The following is a 24,613-nucleotide window of genomic DNA, read 5'->3' on the forward strand; positions in this document are numbered from 1 at the left end:
GCTACGCATGCGCGCTCTTGCTCGCTCGCTCTAGATTCCAGGAGATTTTAACTAATTTGCGGGCATCAGGGAGCCGCGATCAACATGAGGGAGACTCCCGGAACTTCCGGGAGACTTGGGATGTCTGTTATTGCACAGGTGGCAACCTATCACGGTACCACGCTTGAATTCACTGAGCTCCTGAGAGCGACCCATTCTTTCACAAATGTTTGTAGAAGCAGTCTGCATGCTTATGTGCTTGATTTTATACAACTGTGGCCATGGAAGTGATTGGAACTCCTGAATTCAATGATTTGGAGGGGTGTTCCAATAACTTTTGGCAATATATATTTTTTACATGGTTCAAAATTCATGATGTTACCTTTAAAACCATTTCATTAAGAATTTACATTTAGGAAAAGGGCACATAAGTTACTTTTTAATTTATTTGTTGTAAAAAAAAGGAAAAGTTTACTGAGGCTTTCTTATGTTTTTGGTACAAACCAATTTATATTAAAAACGGGTGGTCTAGGTGACAACACATGACTTTGCTAGATCCTTTTACTAAGATATACTTTTACTAAGGTTCACATCTCAACTAAATTTCCCAACCAAATTCAGCTACTCAGAACTAAACATCTTGGTTTCATTTCCTGTAGTCACAAACGCTCACTCCCCATATGACTAATTTAAATGACTTATCTGGAGAGTACAGACATGGAGTCTGTTATTTAAAACTCAATAAGAAATCATGTTTGATTTGAGAAAATATAAGATCATTTTAGTGTGTGTGTCCCCCCCCCCCCCCAAAGAACAAATTGGTTTATCTTTAAAGGACCGCTTGTTAATGCGCATGTGCTTGGCTTGTACACATAATCCTCTTTCTTAATGTCTTAGACCTTTTCTTATCTCCTCACGGTGTAAGAACGCTGTTTTGGATACCTGAACACAAGAAAATTGTCTCTTGAGTTTATCTCAGAATTCAAACATTTATTTTAATACTCACTACTCACTTTTTAAAACTCAATTAGAAACTAGACTACTAGACCATACTATATATTGTACTACTATTTTCATGAGGGGTTTTCAAATTAAACAAGCAATTTAAATAGCAACAAATTTCTATTTAAACACCAGGGATCTATCTTTAGAGAGAGCAAATCCTCTTCCATCACCTGTTTGTTTCTCATAATACTTTGGAATAAGCAGGTAATGCTCTTTGCTTGTCTGATCTTTGCTGGTCTTAATGGCTCACTCTGAATTAGCGGCCAATGCAGTCAAAAATTAATGTGATTAAAATGAATCTCAAGCTCTGCTTATGCTAGGATTGGAGAGTTTTAGCATGCGGTTTAGGACATAATCCATCTAAATAGTGTACGTTTGCCAAGTAAAAAGTCTGGAAACAGTTATTTGCCTGTGTTCGGTGCTAACAAAACCCAATTTTTCCCTCAGGTGGAATAGAAGCAGCACATTCAGTAACTGTATGTCTTTGATGGCTTAGCCTGGGTTAGAGATGGACTGTAATCCATTGTGTGTTTTGTAAACATGACCCGGGGGGTAATTGGATGGACTGTACCTTCGGAAAAGAACAGAAAAACTGTCAGGTCCAACTATGTGACCCTCAGTTATCCATGATCACATATCTAATGTATTTTGGATCACAGACAGATATTGATACCAGGTGTACACTAAAAACATCAATCTTTTTATTTAAAATATAAAAGAATTCTTCAAAGAAGACCAATTTGCTTGAGAAGCAACATTGCATAAGATATTAAAGGAGAACTCCGGTCAATTTTAACATTGAGCTCATTTTTTTGTACATTTGGAGTGCTGTCAGTACAGAGAACAACGACAAAAATCGGTGTTGCCTACACCGAGTTATCCTCTTTTGCACCCTGTTGACTTCAATGGGGCAAGTTTTAAACCTGCTTTTAGCCTCTTAACATCCTTGATGTGTCATTACAAGTGCACAGGTCATGTGAGTGATTCCTTCGGAGTGAACACGGGTGAATCTGACTGCAGTAGATGTGAAAGATATTAATAAAAATTATGTTTATTCAGCCAGCGCACATACCTGTATTTACATCCTGTTTTCGGTCGAAGTCCACAGTAGTCGATTGTCGAGTTCACGCGCGTGATCATAAGTACAAAACCTATGCGTGTGAACTCGACAATCGACTACTGTGGACTTCGACCGAAAACAGGATGTAAATACAGGTATGTGCGCTGGCTGAATAAACATAATTTTTAATATATTTCTTTCACATCTACTGCAGTCAGATTCACCCGCGTTCACTCCGAAGGAATCACTTACATGGCTGTGCACTTGTAATGACACATCAAGGATGTTAAGAGGCTAAAAGCAGGTTTAAACCTTGCCCCATTGAAGTCAACAGGGTGCAAATTTTAAAACGAGGATAACACGGTGTAGGCAACCCCGATTTTTGTCGTTGTTCTCTGTACTGACAGCACTCCAAATGTACAAAAAAATTAGCTCAATGTTAAAATTGACCGGAGTTCTCCTTAAAGAGAATGTATCTTTATACAAGCATATTTAGTCTTACAGCATTGGCAGATTTCTTCACTTGTTTTAAGTGAAGATGGTAGTATGAACAAGTCAAAAAAAGTGAAAAGATCTGCGGGTGCAGCAAGACAAACTATACTTTTTGTATGTAGTCAGTGAAAACAAGTCTTGAAATTTTATGTAAAGTACGTTTATTTAGCTTTAAGGGTTTTTAGATATTTGATCAAGAAAAGTAAATAAGATAAATGTACTCATTAAGAGGATTTTTTTTTTTTTTTTGCAGTGTGAATGGGGCCTAAGCACTGACATTAAGGGAATGCAACATATTCACAATGAAGAATTCAAAATGACCCTGTTTACTTTCTTAATGCACATCCCACAGTTGTCCTATTATGAACAGTGCAGTGCACGTTATTCCAAAAGGAAAAAGTTTGTTTTTGTAATCTTGTAAATTGCTCATCCTCTGAAGTGATGCTTCTTTTCCTGTTGACATCACGTAAGCTATTTGACAATATTATCCTCCCTGAAAAAATGGCCATTTAGGCAATGTTTTACAAACTCACATTCAATGGCTCAATTCTTTTCACCATCCATCAATTTGCAATTAATACAATAATTACATTTTGAAAGTACAGTAGATTGCGAACAGCCTTTAAATGCGAAATTTTAATGCATATCAGAACCAGAAATCCACTGAGACGGAAAAGTGTGCAACTTGGTTTAAATATTTATGGGGATAAAAATAGAGATTATTTACATTCCATTATCATTTGTCTTCATCAGTGCTTCACAACGGAGGTGCTGTTGGCACTAAATGCTGGTACCTCTGAATACTCCAACATGTTCAAAAGCCTGTACCTTCATATGACCTTGTGGTCTATTTCCAAAACACTGAACAGACAACACTACGGATAAAGGGTGCGGTAGAAACTTCTTGGGACCGCTTTACTTCCTTCATAGCTGCTTAATAGTGGAAAAACAATGACTTTTTATAGCCCACTCACAACATACAGAGATTTGGGGGTGGAGTTCTCTATTTGTGTGTGGTGGAGAGGTTTGCAGACTGTTTTTGCTGAGCAATGAGGGATGGTGTTAGTCAGGCAGCTGGAAACAGAAAGAGCGAAGAAAAAGAGGGCAGGAGGAGGAGAAGAACAAAACAAGAGACGCAGAGAAAGGGGGATGATCGTATCCATATGGTGGAGCTTGTGTTCTTCACTTCCTGGACAGAGAGAGGGAGACGAAGAGAGAGGCTCGAGGAAGAGAGAGAGAGCTGGGAAGCCAACAAGGAGTGAGAGAAAAACAACTGGAAGAGTAGCACAGTAACCTAGATGATCTGAAGCTGTGAGCATATGACCGGGAGAGAACTGTAGAGACAGATTCAAAGCATGTGACCATGATTTAGTTACAATTGTGAATGGGATGGGATGGCGTTTTCTGAAGTTCACCGGGAAGGATAGAAAGACAGAACGAGAGAGAGTGAAAGTTCCTAAAGTGCTGTGCTCAGGTTCATGCACCACCAATGATGTGAGGTCACTTAGAGGTATTCAGGTTAGTGTTTTCATTTTTTTCTGCTCTTTCTTCCTCCTCTGCCATCTGGAGCTGTGAAGCACTTCCTTCCATCTGCCGAGGGTCCATACATTCCGATTTTACTTCTGCGTGACGACCCTCGTGGTTTTCCCTTCACAGTCATCTTTGCGTATGGAGTGCAGGTCTGGTTCTTTCCCTAAAGCTTGTTGGCCAACCTCTGGTTGTAGTTAACTATCCTTTACTGGAGTTTGCAGACATCAGCTGAAGTTCTCAGAGGGGTGTTGCCTTGCCCTTATAAGGCGAAACCAACCGAGTGCAAAAGTATTTGAATTTGTGGTGGGAGGCTACTACTTCACTGCCTTTTCATATCTGCACAGTCTGGAGCTGGTGCTTTTTCTTTACTCTTGGTTCCTCTTCTTGGATGAGTTTACACAGAGGATGTTCGCTGCCAGACAATAGGGAGCTTTTGTCAGGGGGTGAGCAGCATGTGTATGGGCGCTCTGTCATGAGCTCTCACAAGTGGAGTCAGAACAACTCACGAGAGGAGGAGGCCGGTCCTGGATCTGCCCTCTGGCCAAATACGCATCCTGCCTTTGAAATGCACATGCTCATGGGAGGAAAAACTTATTAGACAGTGTAAACAAGAAGGTTTTTTGAGGCTGAATGCTGCTGAATCTGACTCATGCTCAGCTTCTGAAGAAGAGGGGATGACAGTGTGGACCTCTGGTTTTAGCATCACTGGAGATCAACAGCAACAGCATGAGATCTTTCACCTAACTTGTATTCAACAGGTCAGATTCAAACCTGCTTGTTGAAAATTAGACTGTCGGACACTCTGCTAGAACACTCTTTTGAAAGCACCATGACAGCAGCGACTTGGTACCATCGGGACATCAGCCGTGTGCAAGCCGAAGAGCTGCTGGCCCGTGCTGGGAGAGATGGAAGCTTCTTGGTGAGGGACAGCGAATCTGTGCCTGGAGCCTATGCCTTGTGTCTGCTGTAAGTACAACACTTTAATGCTGGAATACACTATACAACTTTTGCCTATAGATTTACTGTCTGATGAGTCGACGCTGGTTGCCAAAAGTCAGAGTCAGTTTGCAGATTGCAGGTTGAGAGAAAATCACGTAGTGATTGGCACAGGCTTAATTTTTATAAGCATCAGACTATGATTCAATCCAGTCAGAGGATATCAGACATGGTTGATATTTTGAGCTGATTTTAGAACACATATTGTTTTTATTCGTCACGCATTTCCTAGCAATTCAATGAATTCACCCAGAATGAGTTTGGCACCACACCCAGCTGTCTATCCGCAGCACTTCCGGGTGATGCACACTGACAATTTCATATAAATCGCAATAGTTACAAGGTATTGTCAAGAAGAGCTATAAGCCCTTTTCTTTAGTCTGTGCTTGTGAGATGGATTTTACAGCCATGTGTCTGCCTTCCCCATCAGGTTTTAGCAGAATTTTGGCAAGACCTTTCAGATTGTTTAGTGCTGTCTATCTCAATGCACATGAGCTCCAGGAGACGAGACTCAGTCTACAGCAGCCCTATAGGCCCCACTTGGTCAGCTTTGTTCAGGCCTCAGTTTCCCCTGTTTTCCTCCTGTCTCTGGCCCCTGCAGGAGGGAATAGGCTCCAGTGACCGCACTGCTCTCTCTCTACTGCAGCCCACAGCCAGACACATTCCTGAAGGCTGAGCCCTCCAGCTTCAACTGCTCTCCCTACTTTCTTTCTTTCATTCTCTCTCATTTATTCTCTTGTTTGCTCGTTGTCTGACTCTGATTCATTCTTTCCCTGGGTCTCTACCTCATCTCTTCTCTCTGAAACAGTTCACATGCAAATCATCTAATCACACAGTCACAGCCCACTTCCTCTCTGTTTCTTCTCTTGTTTTAGATTACATAGAAACAATGAGGTTTCTAATTGTCTTCATTGGGCTTGGTTAAATATGTGTTCTGGGTTCAGAACCCTGGGTTCTGGGTTCTGTGGCCAAATGTGAATGAGCACAAATTGTGGTTTATCTAACCTCTGATGGGCACAGAAATACGATCTTGTATGATTTGACATACAATGTCACATGATGTGACCACATTAACAGGTGGAACTTTATTTTACTGTGGGTTTGCATATGGTATTAATGAGGTTTTACCCTACTTTCATAATTTATAATCCCATGGTGACCATGGAAGACATTAATGTCCAGTGTGCACACTTTGTTTCATTAAGCCACACAATGACCCATTTATTTGTACCACACGATCTGTACCATAGCTGAATTTCTATCAGAACAAGATAATTAATTGTCATTGAAAATGTTGATTTAAAGCTGATTAACTTTATGGTGATATAGAATAGTTTACATATTTCTTTGATAAGATGTTTCTGAGAGTGTTTTACTGAAGATAAGAACTTAAGAAGATAAGAGAAAAATTGTATGAAGAAGTGCTTTAAAGGGGTAGGTCACCCAATTTTTTTTTATTTCGTCATCATTTACTTTCTTCTTTCTTCTGAGGCATTTCTCAAAATATCTTCTTTTGCGTTCCACAAAAGAAAAAAAGTTTCTTATAGGTTTGGAACGACGTGAGGGTGAATCAATGAATGAATTGAATGAAAACACAAACATATAACAATTTATATTCAGAATAGCTTAATGAAACTAAAAACCTATTTATGTGGTCACAGGTGAATAATTGCAGAAAATATGATTCTTTATCCAACAAAATTCTGTCATCATTTACTCTCATATTGTTCCAAACTTGTATGACTTTCTTTCTTCTGCTAAACACCAATTGAGAAGTTTAGCAGAATGTCTTCTGTACAAGCTGTCGAAATCCTAAAAAAGAAAAAGCACTATAAATGCACTATAAAAGCCCAAAAGCACTATGAATGTGGTCCATAGAACTTGTGCACTAATTTTAACGTCTTATGAAGCCATATGATAGCTTTGTGTGACAAATATACTGTCATTTAGGTTGCTAATCACTGAAAGTCTAGCTTGACAGTCATGGTTACCATTCACTTTCATTGTATAGTGAAGAGCAGCAAACATCCATGCCTAATGTTTCCTTTTGTGCTCCATAGGAGGAAGACAGTCACTGCATTTTGATAGACATGAATGTTCATTTTTGGGTGAACAATGGCTTAAAGAATATTTATTTTACTGTATTGTCTTTGATTCAACAGTCTGTCTGTTTTGTACATAGATTCCAGCGACATGTTCATACATACCGAATCCTCCCCGATGCAGATGGATTATTGGCTGTGCAGGTGAGAAGAGAATGGGTCTGCTAATCATATCCTGGCAGGATTACCTTTTAATGAATTTTACATTTCACATGCAAATTGCTTGACATTCATTGTTACTTTCACTTCTTAAAGAAGTAGAAAAAAAGAGAAGCAGTCTTGTCTGCTGTCTAGAAGCATAAAGCTACGTGGTTTCAAAATGACCTCAGTGGCATTGCTGTCAATAAAATGTTTCACACACATTCCTCCAGCACCCACGCTTCAGATCCAGTGAAGAATGACTGGAATGGGTTTGTCTGTCTGTGTGGAGATTCAAATATGTGTGACATAAATGTTTCTGGGCATGCAGCAGTGCTTGATGCATTGTGGGTCTTTTGTACTAATTCTTTACTGCATGGATAAGGCTTGTCTGTTTCATATAGAAACACTCTTCCAAAAGTGTTTTTAAAGGTGACTTTAAAATGCCGGTTTCCTAAAGCACAGAATTAATACAAAAACACAGACACAAGTTGTTTAAGTGTTCTTTAAGTATTTCTATTGTAAAACAGGATCATTTTCTGAAATGTCTCCCCCTCCCAGTGTCTGATTTCTTTTAATCGCTTTTCAAGAGCTGCACTCTTGGAAGGAAAACATTCTGCTATATAGAGATTTTAGGGGAAATAATTGAACGCTTTTGCCAAAATGGCTTCATTGACCATACTTTGAAAATACAAGCTTCTAAAAAAAGCCATTCAAAGAGCGGGTTATTTTATTTGTCATGATGCCTGATGGTTTAAGTGTGTGTGTGTGTGTGTGCCCTTGTTTGCACAGTGGGTAGCTGGCCAGTGGCTGTTTGTGGTATGTAGAGTTTGGCAGATGCTAGAATGAGAGCATCATAATGTAATTGTATCTTTGGTCCATAAAGCGGAAAAACTTAAATGTTTTGGGAGTTACCCTACCTAGACCAACTTCTTGTTGTGGCAAACCTAGCAATTCTGCGTTTTCTGCCTTCCTTTTTTAGTTTACTCAGGATATAGAGTCTCAAATAATGTTTTGGTGACACTTTAGATTAGGGTTCAATTCTCACTATTAACTAACTATTAACTTTTGCCTCAGTAAACTCCTAATTACTGCTTATTAATAGTTAGTAAGGTAGTTGGGTAGTATTGGGTAGGATTAAGGGATGTAGAATATGGTCATGTTGAATAAGGCATTAATATGTGCTTTATAATAACTAACATCCTAGTAATATGCAAGCTAATAAGCTGGACCCTAATCTGTCAGAATTCCAAATATTTGTAGTTTAATAAAAAGTTTGCCAATTCTGAAATATAAATAAAATGCAAAAGGTTGTGATCAAGTAAAAAAGTATAAGATTTTAAAAAGTTTAGGATCTCTCATCATATACAGTACAGTTTGTCACAAATGTTTTCTTGCTTTTGATGATACCATTATTCCTGTCAACCTTTTACTACACCACTGTTCCCTTTCCAACCTCCCTTAATCAGGATAGAATTGTGAAATTTTGTAATGCACATTTCAAATCCTCATGCTGTCCTGCTGTATATTTGATCTGTGAATCTGTTTGCTTTTATGTGTTGGGTTGTGTGTGTTTTTATTTCAGGCCACGCAGGGAGTGCAGGTGAATTGTTTCCGTACTCTTGGTGATTTAGTTGTGGGGTATCAACACCCTCACAAAGGTCTGGTGGCCCCTTTGCTTTACCCTGTTATGCGTGAATCAGAGCCCAACGATGAGAGCTCAGGTAAGACGGGATAGGAAGCATAGTGGATTCCAGACGCTTTTTAAAATTGACAAATACAAGAATCTTTGATAAAGATGTTTGTTCAGAAGCTCATAATTTAGAATTGGACATAAATGAAAAATCACTATCTGAAGGAATACATGTGAACGCAGTAACAGTGCATCTGTGAATGATTCACAATCCAATTCAAACCACGAGTTTGAGGCTGCTACGTAAATCTTTTTTGATTGGTTCATTAAAAAGAAGCGGTTCAAATGAGTCATTTGTTTGCGAATCGGACGTCATGGCTTAAGCTATGTTTGTTGTTCCAGAAAATACTGTGGTGCGCGGCTGACATCTGATGAAACCGCAGGACTGACACAATTTATATATTTTTTTTCGCATTTGCAACCATTTAATCCGCAGCCCTGTTAGCAAAGTGTATATTATATTTTGTGCGATATTTTGCTGTGACACAGTTCTACCCACAGGCAAAACATTCACATTTTTAAGCTTACATACAGGTGTCTTCTCGTTGAAGATGGTGATGATGAGAAGCCAGGTTCAACATTTGCCACCCCTCCACCACGCGCAATGTCCCCTCCACCTTCCAGTTCAGCAGCCCCCCATTTACTTCTGCAGAGGCTTCAGGAGCTCCGCCCAAATAGGTACATTCATTCACACCTGACCTATGGATCAATATCAAACTTTTGGATCACATCACAAAACACTGTCTGTGCTTGTAAAGGACTGTGTGAACACTATTGCCACTTTTACAGCTCATTGTACCGATGTTTACGTCTGCAGTTTAGGCTGCGAGATCATCCCATTACTAGATGAGTATCTGCATGGCAATGTGTGTAAGGACCTGGAGAATGTGAAAGGGGGCGCGTCAGGACTTCAACACTTTCAGTGTATCCTCAGCCGTGCATGTGACAGTCTGCACAGGTGCTGTTTCTCTAACATCACATGTCCTTTCACACACTGCTGCAATTATTTGAAAGAAGAACATTTGAATAATGACTGTTACATGTCCTGGCAAAACGTTATCCCTGATTTGTTTATCACAGTGAGATTGACCAGACACTGTCTAGTTTGGAGACTTTGGCGAAAGTGTTTGATCATCCTAGCGACCATCTCACCTTTCCCAAAATGCAGGTACATCCCATTTTGGTTTTACACATACATTAGGCTAATATAGTAAGCTACTATTTTGAATCAATCCTATGTGTCTTTAGTTTAATAAGTTTGCTTCACACGCAACATGTTTATAAAGGATTGCATGCACTGTGTGGCTGATATATGGAACCAGAACAACAGATTCAAAGTTCAAACAGGAATGGGATCTTTACTGGTCTTTGCAAAGATAAACATCACCATTGCTCATACTTCTTATTAGAGATCTGAACAAAGCCCTTACCCTAAATATAAAAAATTTGTGTATAATTTGTCCTTCGTAGTTTGTACTACAGACATAAATAATTGCTCAAATCATGCAGCTCGTTGAGGAAAAGACTTATTTTCGCTGGTGGATGTTTAAATCAGTGGTTCTCGACATTTTTTGTATTCGAAAGTCCATCATCGTCCTACACAATATTCATTGATTTTCATTCAGTATTCATTCATTCCTCTGATATTTATACTGTAATTATGATAGTTGCTTGTTTTCAAACTTTTTTTATCAACAGAAACTGGGGGTGTTATATTAATTAACGACAATTTATTTTGTGTTTTGAGGAAAGACTATGGTTTACTGTATATCCTGATTGTATGTTTTTAGCATTTCAATGAAGTTATATTATATTAATATATTGATAAATGTTAACCAATTGTGTTATTATTATTAATATATAAATTTTAATCATTTTAAGTCATCCTGCGGCCCCTTTGAACATTTTCTGAGGGCCCCTAGGCTCCTGCTCCGTGGTTGAGAACCAGTCCCTTACACCCTATTAGGGATCAGAATGTCATAGAACAGAACCTTGAGCTCTTTTGACTTTTGCCAGTAAACAATTATATAGCAACCACCCAGAACACCTCTGCAACCTCACAGCACACCTTAGCAACAGCATTGCAGCATAATGCACAAACCACAGCACCATAGACTGGTGTATTGGTGATTTCTGCATGAGCTAGCAGTGCAAAGACAACAGTATCTTCCAGGAAGTAAGTTTTGGGTCTAACGCTCTGCTTCTCCACCTTTTCCTCATATGTTCCTGTTTTCTCATTCTCTCTCTTCATTAGAATACAGGAACGAGTCCTGAAGAAAACATGGATAATCTACTTCACAAGCTCACTACCCTCTGTAACCTGTTGTCTTCTCTGGAGAAGAGGGTATGACACACATCAAATTTAAAAACAGCATGCACAAGCACACACAAACCACATACATGTCATCTTTCTGCATTTCTTGTAATAATTATAGCAATGTCATGTATTTTTCAGGTTCTCAAAGCTTTGCAGGAAGCTGTAAGCAATCACAACTTATCTTTGCAACCAGCCACTCCTCCTGAGGCAGTAACAGCTAACAAAAAGCATGCCCGACCCAATCCCATCCACAGCTTTCAGGTAGCACAATGTCTATTTTCTTCATCAAAGTGCTAATATTTTAATTATGAAAGTGTGTGCATTTATTTATGTGCATGTGTTCGAATGTCAAGGTCAAGGTGGTCAGGTATGGCAGGCAAACAGTGTCGGTAGACATAGATGCAGGAGTGCTGCTATTCGACAAGAAGTCTGGCTCATTTGGTGTGGAGACTGTCACAAACAACAGGAGTGAGTTAACCTTGCCTTGAAAGCATTACTTACTTTAGTCTCTATTATTATAATGCAAGGCTAGTAAATGCCGTCTAACGCTTTTGTTTTAGTCGTGCAGTTGGTAAAGTTTCAGAAAGGCCCTGCCAAACTGAAGATGGTCGTTGACAGTCTTCACAACCCACCGAGAGAACTGGTGTTTGAGAGCATAAAGGTGAGGGGACAAGACTTGAATTGGCTTACCTTAAATGTCCTAAATCTAAAGTACTGATGTTTCTTCACCAGAAGCGCGAAGCCTTCTGTCGACTGCTGCAGCTTATGAAAGCTGCTCACTCTCAGCAGTCTGAGCTTGATGTCATCTCTGTGTTTGTGGGCACCTGGAATATGGGTATCAATATACAATATATAATTAGTTATAAAATATATTATGGCTTCAACACCTGCAACAAGATATTTTATTGGTGTATCTGTATTTTGCCTGCAGGGGACACTCCACCACCTGCTTCACTGCAGACTTGGGTTACTTGCTGTGGTCTGGGTCTCACCCCAGATGAGTCCATTGCCTCTCTGCCTCATGATATATATGCAGTGGGCACTCAGGACAACCCGCAGGGTGAGAGAGAGTGGGTTGAACACGTCAGAGCCACGCTTCGGAGTGCAACCAACATCGACTTCAAACAGGTCTAACATTATAAAAATCTAAATCTTCATAGACCAGAACACTGTTTCTTCTTCTTAAGTGATCATGTTTACTCTATTACTCATTTGATTAGATTACATTTGAGTGTGTTACAATGGTGAGAGGAGATTGTGAGTGTGCTTTGTGTTTCGTCCTGTAGGTGGCAGTACAGTCCCTTTGGAATATCAGACTGGCTGTGTTTGTTAAACCAGAGCATGAAGGATGCATCAGTCAAGTAAACACCGCTAGTGTAAAAACTGGCCTGGGGAACACGCTTGGTACAAATCTTCTTTTTTAAAACAAACAACACACTCACTAATGAACTAACTCTCCTTTTGTTAACTAACCACCTCTGTATTTTGTAGCCAAGGAAAACAAACCAAGTGATGAATAATTTGTTTTGTCTTGGTGGTTACAGGAAATAAGGGAGCAGTAGGAGTTTCTCTTCTCTTTAATGGCACCTCAATGGGCTTTGTGAACTGCCATCTGACTTCTGGAAGTGATAAAGCACTCAGGTATTCACACACATATATTCAGAGTGGTGGATGTCAAACTTTTTCAGGTGGCAGACCACTTCAACAGAAAAAAAAATGGCAGACCACATAACAGCCCAAATTTTTTATCTTTCAGGATGGAATACACTATATGACTTTCAAAATCTAAACAGTTTTTTACACTTTCTGACTTTGTAAATGGTTTCAGAGGAAAAAACTGGGTATAATTTACTAAACAAGGATCACAACCTGTCAGACATTAAGGTCGTTCAGAACACAAACTTGTGGAGAAATATTCACTTTTTAGCATCAAATTTGACCAATCTACAATTTTATGTAACCATTATGGCCATCTTGAAGAATAAAATTAGATTGACTAACTTTTAAGACAAGTCTAAGCAGTTTATGCAACGGATAACGTTGTGTTTATGTCTTGTGCACTCCTGTTTAAAAGTTTGGGCTCAGACTTTTTTTTTTTATAAATTAATACTTTTATTCAGCAAGGACTCATTAAGTTGATCAAAAGTGACAGTAAAGACTTACATTGTCACCAAATAATTCCATTTCAAATAAATGCTGGTCTTTTGAACATTCTGTTCATCAAATAATAATTTTTTATTTTAATGTTTAAAATATTATTACTTTTTTATTGTCGGTTTGATCAAATTAATTTAGCCTTGGTAAGCATATGAGACTTTTTTCAAAAACGTTGAAAAAATATTTCTGACCTCAAGCTTTTGAATGATAGCTTAAGTGAGAGTGTCTATTTTGCACTGTTCCTCTTTATTTTCTTAGGAGGAACCACAACTTCCAAGACATCCTCAAACTTTTGTCTCTTGGTGAAAAGCAGCTCAGCACTTTTGACATTAGCCTTCGTTTCAATCATCTCTTTTGGTGTGGAGACCTCAACTACCGCCTGGACCTGGATGCACTGGTTACACAGCTTAATCTGCTTTATTTCTGTGTAGACATTAGTCACTCCAGCTTTACTTATTCCTGCTCACTGCTTTTCTATAGCCATTTAAACATTGCTCCAAGGAGATTCCATAGTTGGAGTTGTACTATGTTGTTCTGTGAATACTTGTACTCACTTATATCATATATTGAAGGTCAGCTTTCCCTGACCTAGGCTTCTCTTTTGCAGGACATATTGAAGCATGTTTCAAAGCGAGAATTTGAGGAGCTGATGTGTGCAGACCAATTGACTAGAGAGCGGCACAGAAGAAAGGCCTTTTTTAACTTTAGTAAGAACAGCGGCTGCTCTTCCACTCCCATGGACAACACACATGAAATCAATCAACGAGGTTACACAGCAACATGTGGGCCAAAAAAAGCATTAACAGATACTTTATTTCTTGCTCTCTCTGTTAAGAGGAGGAGAAGATTTTGTTTCCCCCCACCTATCGGTATGAACGTGGTTCTAGAGACTGTTATCTGTGGCAGAAATACAAGTCCAGTGGGGTAAGACTTTCTATTTCATTTATTCTGTTGCTTCAGTTGATAGCTCACACCTTTTTACACTCTAAATGCCATATGAATCAAAATCGATAATATGATTGGGATGATCATGTGTGCCAACCACAGATTACAATTATTAATCTTAATTACTAATTGTGTTTTTAAAACTATATAAACTTTTTTTTTTAGGTGCAAGTCAATGGGCCCTCATGGTGTGACAGAGTTCTGTGGAAGTCCTACCCAGAGTCTCACATAACCTGTACCTCATATGGTATATTTCATTTCTTTCACTTCTTATTCTCAAGTGTTTGTCAAATCATATAAAATAGGAATAATGTAGCATTAGTGCATTACAATGTATTAATAATACATGAAGTGGCTAGACAAACTCCTTTGTTGGTTTGCACTTTAGCTTTAGGGGAGAAATTAAAACACTGGACTGCTATTTTTGTAACATTTTGGAATGAGATGTGTGTAGCTACTCTGCACAGCAAATATTTACTTTGGGTATGATTGTAGGTCTGTGGTCCATGATCAGAGTCATGTCCTGTCTGTCTGTCTGCTCTAATTATGTGAATTCAGCCTCCTCAGTGAAAGCCTCACACATATATTATGCCAGTGTATGATCACAGCCAACACTGACCAAATACATAGTATTTTATAACTACCTCACATTAGTGTTTTAATTAACTTTTTTAATGGCAGCATTTTATGTGATGGGAATTTGATGTGCAATTCAGAGGTTTGTATGCCTGAAGTCACATTAAGACACCAATTGTAGCATTAAGAATTGAATGAATTTTGTAAGCATGTACCACAAAAGGGGAAGCGTTGATAAGAACAGAGATGATAGAGTTGAATGAATAGACTTTGAACCGATAGGTAGGACTTTTTGGCATGCCCATTAAAATCTAAGACCTGCTAACACTTGATATTAAGATGCGTTTTGATCGATGGGATCACAGGTGGACGAGGGAGACAGTTTACACCTGGGGCCCTATTTTAACGAACTGAAACGCAAGTATCATGCGCAAAACGCAAGTAACTTTGTGGGCGGGTCTTGGGCGCTGTTGCTATTATACCGGCGGGATAAATGACTCTTGCGCCCGACGCAAATCTAAAATGGGTTGGTCTGAAGTAGCTTCATTATTCATAGGTGTGGTTTGGGCGTAACGTGAAATAAACCAATCAGAGCGACATCTCACATTCCCTTTAAGAGCAGACGCGCTTTTTCCATGGCGGATTGCTATTGTAACGGCGGATTTACCAGGCGCGCGGCAGGAGCGGTTCACAGCCGAGGAGAGCAACGCTCTCGTCACGGCCGTAAAAGAGAGAGAAGTTACATTGGGGATGGAGAAACCCACCCAAATTAACTTCGGTTAAACAGGCATATGATAATTTGGGTAAATGTGTAAGCTAGATGTATGCTTTTATAATAAATTGTCTATCTATCTATCTATCTATCTATCTATTGTAATAATGTATGATTTGCAAAAATGAAAACTGCTGCTTCTGTGTAGATGAGAGAATCAAAGTGTATGCGCGTTGTGCACACATTGATTATGGCCAAGCATGCACCCTTAAAATAGCATATGAATAGCATGCGCAACGTGCCACTGACTTTAAACTAGGTTTTTCCTGGTCAGTGGCGGAATTGTTTTCTAAACCTGCAAAATAGCATCAGGGAACGTTTGCGCCGGAACAAGCCTCCTCTTTTTGCGCTGAACCGCCCCAGGGAGCGCAAATGCATTTCCTAGTTTACCGACGTGCGTCTGTGGAGGGAAAAGTCCGCTGTGCGCGGGTGCAAAATAGGAATGACACATCTGATACATCGGTGTACAAAGTCAATTGCGCTGGGTGCAAGATAGGGCCCCTGGTGTTTTAAGTCTCTTTTGCCCACTTTACAACCACTTATGTCCTTATTTATTTGAGGGGAGGGTCAATCTATGGGTGGGTAAATATATGTGCTTTTTTAGATCTTTCGATCTAATTGATGAAATAAGTTTGATGACGGGAAAAACACAAGGAGAACAGAAGCTATCATTTTTGCTCTGATAGCCGTAAGACTACACCAAATGCTGTGAGTGTGTGTTAGAAATCAGGAATGGTGAGAGAACATTGCGCTTGGTACGTTTTTCGTCTCCATACCAAACTTGGGTCTTCAGCCGACAAAGTTTAAATCCCGTCTGGCTCTAGTGCGCTACCCATAATGTTTACGCATTCTCAGTAGATGGAGAATAGTTTTTTTGGAGGGGTTGTTCAATGCATTCGACCAAATGAGCGACTACCCAACGAAAGCATTCCGGTCGAATGCGTTTTCGACTACCTCTGGAAGTGGACGAAATTGGACAAGCTCAAAACGTTTTAGACCCTGTTTACACCTGCATTTGCATCGTCCACTTGTAAGGGTGCTTTCACACTTCGATTGCCTGGTCCAAATCCTAGTTTGTTTGCTCTCCCTTCCCCCTGCCCACGCTGAATTGTGTTCAGATTATATTATTTGGGTCTGAACCGTGGCGCTTTTACATCAAAGCTTGTAACAGTGATGCAGGATAATGTGGAAAAGAGAGAGAATGGTTGCTTGCTGATGTTCTGTTCCTGGTTTATGTAATAATGAAACATGACTGACATGAAACATGAACTAAAACAAGACTGACAGTTTATGACTTCTCCCCTGAACTTTCCCTTGCCCAGTATCTTGCTCTTGCATTGGCTGTAGGTTGTCGCCAATGTATTTTCCAGTCAAAATACATTTCACACTGCAGGACTCTAAGTCGCAGATAGGTCCAGATATTTATCATGCTAAATATCTCACTGGCATCGCAATGGATTGGCACTTCTCTCAGATTGCGTCTTTGATAATACACATTAAGCAATGTGAACAATGTGAATAAGCACCGATTTGCCTCATTTCAGGCACTGGTCGGCGATTTCCACAAAACTGCTGGCGAATGAAAATCAGGGCTAGTGTGTACCTGGCATAACTGGCAACAAATGCATGTAGTAATAAAACAAATATTTAAAATTTATTGTTTGGTTCTGTTCATCAGGATGCACAGATGACATCTTCACTAGTGATCACTCTCCTGTTTTTGCAACTTTTGAAGTCGGTGTAATATCACAGTTTCCCAGAACAGGTATGGAGTCTTTTCAGCTTGGGTCATTTCATAACTCAAGGAGTTATATTAAGGGTTGCTGATCATGCATTTCATTAAGGAACCACCATTTCCCTTTACCACTAAACACATATTTTTCAAGGCTGGATTCAAGGCTGGTTCATTTTAACAGCACCAACATGAGAAAGCCCTAAAACTATTTAAGCTTTTAGAAGACAAGGGTTAGTGGACCCAAAAAGTACATTTCTGTCATTAGTTACTCGCCCTTATGCCATTCCAAACCATATTATAAGAACAAATACAAATATTTTAATAAAACCTGAGCGCTCAGGACAAACCTCAGTGGTTCTCGCATCAAGCAATCACATTTTAGCTTTCATTTACCATATTTGATGTGTTCGTTGTATGTTCTTTGATCAGTGTTTATTGAATAAAAGCCTAAATTAAATCTGTTCTTTTACAACCTCTTTATGAACCTTTTGACACATCAAAGTTTTAGTGTAATGGACTTTCAATTGAGGGACAGATATCTCTCACATTTGATTAAAAATAACTTCATTTGTGTTTCGAAGATGAACAAAAGTCTTATGGCATTTGTAACACTTGAGGGTGAATAAATGATAAAGGAACTTTATTTTGTTAGGTGAACTATCCCTTTCACAAATACACATCAGCTATCAAAATAGAACAAGTAATTTTGTTTTTTTATTGAATATTTGTTTACTGTTTCACTTAGTGTCATATCCATGTCACAGTCCTTTTTTCCATCTCTGTGGATGTAGACGCAGGTTCAGAGAGAGCCAGCATTGAGCTGGAGGTGATTGAGGCCATAGTGAAAACAGCTAGCAAGGCCAAGTTTTTCATCGAGTTCCATTCCCGCTGTCTAGAAGGTATAAGGTATCTTTTGTGCAATCAGGCTAGCGATCATGCAATGCTTTGTTGCTAGTCCGTTTCCTTTTGAAATGTCAGGAGATTGTGAGATAATTGTGACAGTTCTTTTTTTATGACTTTATGCTTCTCCTTCTGTTTAGAGCCTCGCCGTTCTGCCGAAAATGACTCACAGTGCTGTGAGGTGCCAGGGTTTCTCAAACTTGGCTGGTCTTCCAAACAGTTTCCCAAGGTTGTGATAGGCATCATTTGGCTCAGTATGATCATTTGAAGCTATTAAAGGGTTAGTTCACCCAAAAATGAAAATTCTGTCAGTAATTACTCACCCTCATGTTGTTCCAACCCCGTAAGACCTTTGTTCATCTTCGGAACACAAATTAAGATATTTTTGATGAAATCTGAGTGCTGGCTCATTCCTCCATAGGCTTCTAGGTGACCGAAACTTGCTGGCCCAGAAAAGTTATTAAAGAGATCGTTAATATAGTCCAAGTGACTACAGTGGCTCAATCTTAAGTATATCAAGTGACGAGAATACTTTTTGTGCGCAAAAAACAACAAAAATAATGACTTTATTCCACTATTCATTTCCTTCTATCTGGGCCTCGAGTTAGTTCACGTAGTGTTTTTGCGCAGCGCGTCTGTGTTACACGTCACCACGTAGGCTCACTATTGGCCGACGCTGGTCATGTGTGTGATGCGTGTGACGTACAACACAGACGCGCTGCGCAAAAACACTACGTGAACTAACTCGAGGCCCAGTTAGAAGGAAATGAATAGTGGAATAAAGTCGTTATTTTTGTGTGTTTTTTGCGCACAAAAAGTATTCTCGTCGCTTGATAAACTTATGGTTGAGCCACTGTAGTCACTTGGACTATTTTAAACAATGTCTTTACTAACTTTTCTGGGACGGCAAGTTTCAGTCACATAGAAGCCTATGGAGGAGTGAGCCAGCTCTCAGATTTCATCAAAAATATCTTAATTTGTGTTCCGAAGATGAACGAAGGTCTTACGGGGTTGGAACAACATAAGGGTGAGTAATTACTGACAGAATTTTCATTTTTGGGTGAACTAACCCTTTAATAAGGATTTTACAGTTTTGGTTGGTAAATCAAATATCTCTTTTGCCTCTCCTTTTTCTCAGTTCCACCCAGTTCTCTCAGATTTAGAGCATCTCCGGGATCAGCACTTGCTGTTGTCTGTGAAGTCATGTGACGGCTTTGAGTCATATGGTAAATGGTCAAGCTCATCATGTCTGTTTAAATTAAATTTCTCTGAAACAGTGGTTTGGTTTTTAGAAACCATTTCTTCCTAACAAACTACATAACACATACTTTGTTCTTTGGCACTTTGTTGAACTCCTTAATGCTGTTGAATCATTCTGGTCATATTGATTGAATAATGGGAATTATGCCATTACAGGCGAGTGCTGTGTACCTCTTCGCTCGGTAACAGGGAAATCATCGGATCCATTTGAGACATGCTTGACTCACAGAGGAGAGGAGATGGGCTCTATTCGAGGACGAATCAGGGTCTATGTACCACCAGACCGCCGAAAGATCCGGGAAAGGGTCTATGGTGGGTTAACCACATGGCCTTACAATATCACTTTTTCAAATATGCCCTGGACACCTTTTCCCCTTAAATTTCTTCCTGCTTTAGTTCCTCCTCTGCTTTGGATCTGTTTTTACTTTTCTATCTACCATGGCTTCCTCTTTTGGCTCCCTGCTCTCTTGTCCAGATGCATCCTGACCTTCACTGAAATATGACTCTTAAAGTGATGCACACAAAACATTTTTTGCCCTATTTTAACGATATAAGCGCATGGTCTAAAGCGCAGGGCACAAGTTCACTTAGGGCGTGTCCGAATCCACTTTTGCTAGTTTAACGATGGGAAAAATGGTCGTCGCGCCAGGCGCATGGTCTAAAAGGGTTGTCCCTATTCTCTTAATGAGTAATGGGTGTGTTTTGGGATCATTTACGTGCGTTAAACCAATCAGAATCTCATCTCCCATTCCCTTTAAATGCCAGTTGCACTCTTGCCATGGCAGATTCGCTATTTACATGACGGAATTTGATAGTGGAAAGACCGAAGCCATCTCCAGAGTGCAAACGGAACTGTAAAAATGTGCAAGCAGGCCATCTACGGGACAAGTCGGATTCATTCCACCATATCTTTATGTACACAATAATAATCTTTTACATTGTAATCCTTTTTTAAATATTTGGCATGTTTGTGTGATGCTTTTGTACCCGCCTATAGGCGCACATTACTAACGCGCTTTTTAAATAACAAAAAAAATATATTGTGCAGTCTATTTCTGTTGCCTCAAAATAGCAACGTGCCAACAATGCGCCAGAACACACCTCGTTTTCAGACCAGCATGCCCATGGGCGCACAAATGGGCACAAATGCATTTGCTATTTAAACAACGTGGCGCAGGACATGAAAATGATAACTGCGTCTACTAAACTAGTAAACTGAAACTAGTAAGTAAAAAATACTTGCATCGCGCTTGGCGCTGCATTGCGCCGGGTGTAAGAAAACATCCAGTGGCTCTGCCACTGCCACAGACGTCTACAAAATTTAAACAGTTTGACACAATGCATGTCTTCTGCACATTACAGAGTGGCTCTGTATTGAGAAGGATGAGAAGGAAATGACGAAGGACCATTTGTCTCGCCCTTCGTCCTGTGCATTCCCCACCCAGTAAGTTAAAAATGAGCCCTAAGCTAATATTGTTTACTTCATCTATGGTAAAGCATTTTTAGCATATCACACACTTCCACTAGCCTTTTCCATTGGATGACTTACACTTCATGTTCCCACTATAGAGCACCATCAGCCCCGTATATGGCAGCTCCAAACAGCTACACCAATCCTGCATACTTCATCTTTGAGGGGTTGCCTGTGTTGCAGAGAGTCGAAGAAATTCCCTCATCCAGCAAAGAATCACAATTAGTACGGGCCAAAGACAGCGTGATACAGCTCCCTAGGGTGACTGGAGGTCACAGCCATGGCAAAAGGTCTGCTCGGAGATCCGACTTCACAGAGATTGATATTCCTGGCTCCTTAGCACCCTATAAACCATCTTGTGAGACTCAAAATGAACTGTCGTTGACTGCGTCCTCTTATCAGCTTTTCCCAGGTCCAGATGTTCCTAATACATCCCCAAATCAAAGACACACCACTTCCTCAAATCCATCTTTACAGTTAGAGTCCCATAAGATCAATATGAGACAGGGTCCAGTATTGTCAGTCAAAAAACTCACAAACTCCTACATGAACCATTCTGTTTTCTCCCGGGACATACAGACACCACTAAAAGAAAAAGTCAGAAAGGACTATCACAGGCTGCATCAAGGCAGGCCCATGCCAATGCAAAATGGACCAAAGCTAAACCCCTATGTGTCCACAAGGGTTCCCGCCCATGAATCCTCTGTACCCTGGATTGTAGAGCAGCCAACTACAGCTTCAGGAGACAACTCACTTACAGCTCTCCAAATTGCTAAATCACTAAGTGAGGTGGATTTTCAACCAGTAGACAGAAAGTACCAATTTCATGAAATGTCGTCTCAGCAAAGGCATCATGGGTATGATTATGGTTTAGCTAATGAAAGAAACTACAGCTGGGAGAAAGAGGTGAGCTGGGTAGTTTTCAGTTATGGATTATTTTGTTCAGTAAACCATGTAAATATGGACTTTAGGATTAGCTTTCTGGTTTAGCTTTGATAAATACAAAGCCAATGTGTGTCTGCAGGTGTCAGTCTTACATGGAGCCCCAGAGACAGTGCGGGAGCTGCTCAGTACTCTGGGTTTGCAGCGTTACACGCTGGACCTCAGCCGCAATGGTTGGGATGATCTTGATTACTTCAGGTAAGGTTGATGTTGATGTGATGTGGTGAACATTTTTAAATAGATTGTCTTCCTCATTTTCTTCTATTCTCACTGCTTTGTGCTTTAGTTAATGACTCTAAGCAGCAATGGTGCTTTGTGAACAAATACGTTGCCAAAAGTTTGTTCTTTTGTCCTGCAGTGGAATTACAGAGGAGGAGCTGTGTACAGCGGGTGTGTCCAACCCATCTCATCGACGAAGAATCTTGGAGAACCTTCCCAAGATCTGGGACTGAACACAAAGAGCCTGAGAGACTATCAGGTGTCATATCAGGAGACTATCAATGACAAGTTCAATATTTGCATTCCTAATACATGTCTTTTTTTACATAGTAAAAAATCTTTCATAATAAAGCTGATCACACCAAGTGTTCATTCTGTCCCTATGGTCCTAAACATACAGTGTGGAATAAACTAGTCCAATACATGCTTCTAACAATCTAAACAAATCATATGTATCACCAAAACACATCTTTAATTGTTTATTCTATGTTGGGCGTCTTGATACTTATACGTAGATACTGTGTATATAATAGCAAAGTCATATCCTTGTCTTATCTAAGCATTCGTTGTGAAATGTTACTTTGTGGTTCAGTACCTTGTCAGGTGATTGTAACACAGCTTGCCTATAGCCCTGTTTTGAGCCTAGTTCCTGTATTTATTCACAAGAGAAGATATACTACCTTTTAAAAGTGCATAAACCAACTGTTTGCTAAAGGAGTCAGCTGGTCCTTTTAAGAGGAATACCTATTTTACTGTTTACCCCAGGGATTTAATTGCTGTTCTCCCCTTTACTTAAGGAGATATGCTCATGGAGGTTTAATGCTTACTTGAACAAACATTATGATTTCCAGTGTAGTCTTGCATTGCTGGATCAACTGTAAATATTACCTTCAAAATCAGATAACAGAATAATAACTGTTCACATTTGTTTTCTGACCATTGAAAGTGTAACCTGATTTTCCACAGAGATTGAATACAAACTGTAAAATTCAGTTTGTACATGCCATTTTCTTTTGCTTTTTCTTATCAAACTATGAAATTAAGGCAAACTAGCTATGCTCTATGACGTAACTTGTTGTTAAGTGCATTCTCCCACCTCCACAGTCTTTTCCTCTTTTTAGCCAAGTAGTGCTTTATATTTGTATATTTGTAATTTGATAAATTATGTAATATTATCTTTGGATTAGGTTTTGTAAAGTCACAGAAAAAAGTGATTAAAGGGTGTTTTTGAATCTATGTCAAATACTATTCAGTGTCGATATTTGATTATCTTTAAACTTGAACAAACATTGTACAGAAGGTTGTTTGTAGAAACAGGATCTTTGAGGACTATCCTTGCATTTGGGTAGTAGTAATGACTCAGACATATCAAAGGGCCTGTTTACACCTGGTCCCTTCATGCGTTTTCTGTGATCGGATTGCTATCCGATCGTGAAAAGGCCGTGTGTAAATGCATTAAGGCAGATTTAAATACGATCGCTCAAACCACATCAGGACGAAACTAGACCAGTCTAAAGCTACGTTCACACTATCAGTCCAGATCTTGTACATCCAATTGGAATCTGATTTAAAATTACTGACGTTCACATTGGCTACGTTCACACTGTCAGTCCAAATCCGATTATTTGTGTATCCGATTGGAATCTGATCTAAAATTATTGACTGTCCATATTGTGTATCGCAACTGTTCAGATCCGATTTGTGTCCATGCAGTTATTCGTTTTCCAGAATATCTGCATTGGTTTTTATGGCAATGACGTTGCGTTGGTAGGAATATGCCAAAAACAACAACAACCGCAACATGGAGGGAATTGCAATAGAGATGTTGTCTTATTTCAATTTTACAACATGACAATGTGTAGCCGCCGCGCTGGACTATTGCGTCTTATTGAGGCAGCACTTTTTTTTTCCGTGCTGTTGTCTCCATCGGTTTAAAAACATGTCTGTTATAATTGTAATTTTCTGCGGCTTTGTTCCATGCTGTCGTCTCCGTCAGTTTACAAACATGTCTCTATTATATTGTAATTTTCTGCTCGTCTGGAACTTTGGAACAACACAGCCTTGTTTCGGCAGCGACTTTCAACATGTTTCTGACGTTCACGTTTTACGTTTACGTGAAATAATAAACCACAAGAAATCCGATCAGAGTGGTCAGACTTAAACGGATTTCCAGAAATGTGATTTGAATAGGATTTCAAACCACATATGGGTGTAGCTCCCATTTCATGTGATTTTTTGCAGTTCATTCTAGCTATCTGATCGGATTTCAATCGGATATGCACAAAAATTGGATTTGGACTGACAGTCTGAACGTAGCCTAAATG

The 24,613-nt window shown here is 39.6% G+C and overlaps 1 protein-coding gene across 1 annotated transcript; it reads left to right on the top strand.

Moving 5' to 3' along the window:
* Positions 1 to 4,767: 4,767 nt before the first annotated feature.
* Positions 4,768 to 23,525, top strand: inppl1b (inositol polyphosphate phosphatase-like 1b). Its single transcript, XM_084430747.1, has 27 exons — positions 4,768 to 5,032; positions 7,245 to 7,308; positions 8,888 to 9,026; positions 9,547 to 9,673; positions 9,813 to 9,953; positions 10,076 to 10,163; positions 11,250 to 11,339; positions 11,451 to 11,573; positions 11,666 to 11,780; positions 11,873 to 11,973; positions 12,045 to 12,147; positions 12,244 to 12,440; positions 12,599 to 12,716; positions 12,857 to 12,953; positions 13,728 to 13,866; positions 14,077 to 14,176; positions 14,305 to 14,393; positions 14,580 to 14,661; positions 17,441 to 17,527; positions 18,289 to 18,396; positions 18,538 to 18,626; positions 19,536 to 19,623; positions 19,814 to 19,969; positions 21,020 to 21,101; positions 21,227 to 22,034; positions 22,153 to 22,268; positions 22,429 to 23,525. Exons 1-27 carry the CDS (start codon positions 4,896 to 4,898, stop codon positions 22,520 to 22,522), a joined length of 3,678 nt encoding a protein of 1,225 aa, XP_084286873.1. The 5' UTR covers positions 4,768 to 4,895; the 3' UTR covers positions 22,523 to 23,525.
* Positions 23,526 to 24,613: the final 1,088 nt, after the last annotated feature.

This window comes from Rutilus rutilus (genome assembly GCF_951802725.1).
Source record: "Rutilus rutilus genome assembly, chromosome: 14".
In the NCBI taxonomy this organism is placed as follows: Eukaryota; Metazoa; Chordata; class Actinopteri; order Cypriniformes; family Leuciscidae; genus Rutilus; species Rutilus rutilus.

What these genes read in the sequence shown, in the direction of transcription:
- inppl1b (XM_084430747.1), top strand. Translation starts at nt 4,896, where the DNA reads ATGACAGCAGCGACTTGGTACCATCGGGACATCAGCCGTGTGCAAGCC. An exon ending in GCATGTGACAGTCTGCACAG is followed by an intron (nt 9,954 to 10,075) that starts GTGCTGTTTCTC and finishes TGTTTATCACAG; the next exon opens with TGAGATTGACCAGACACTGT. An exon ending in ATCCCATCCACAGCTTTCAG is followed by an intron (nt 11,574 to 11,665) that starts GTAGCACAATGT and finishes TCGAATGTCAAG; the next exon opens with GTCAAGGTGGTCAGGTATGG.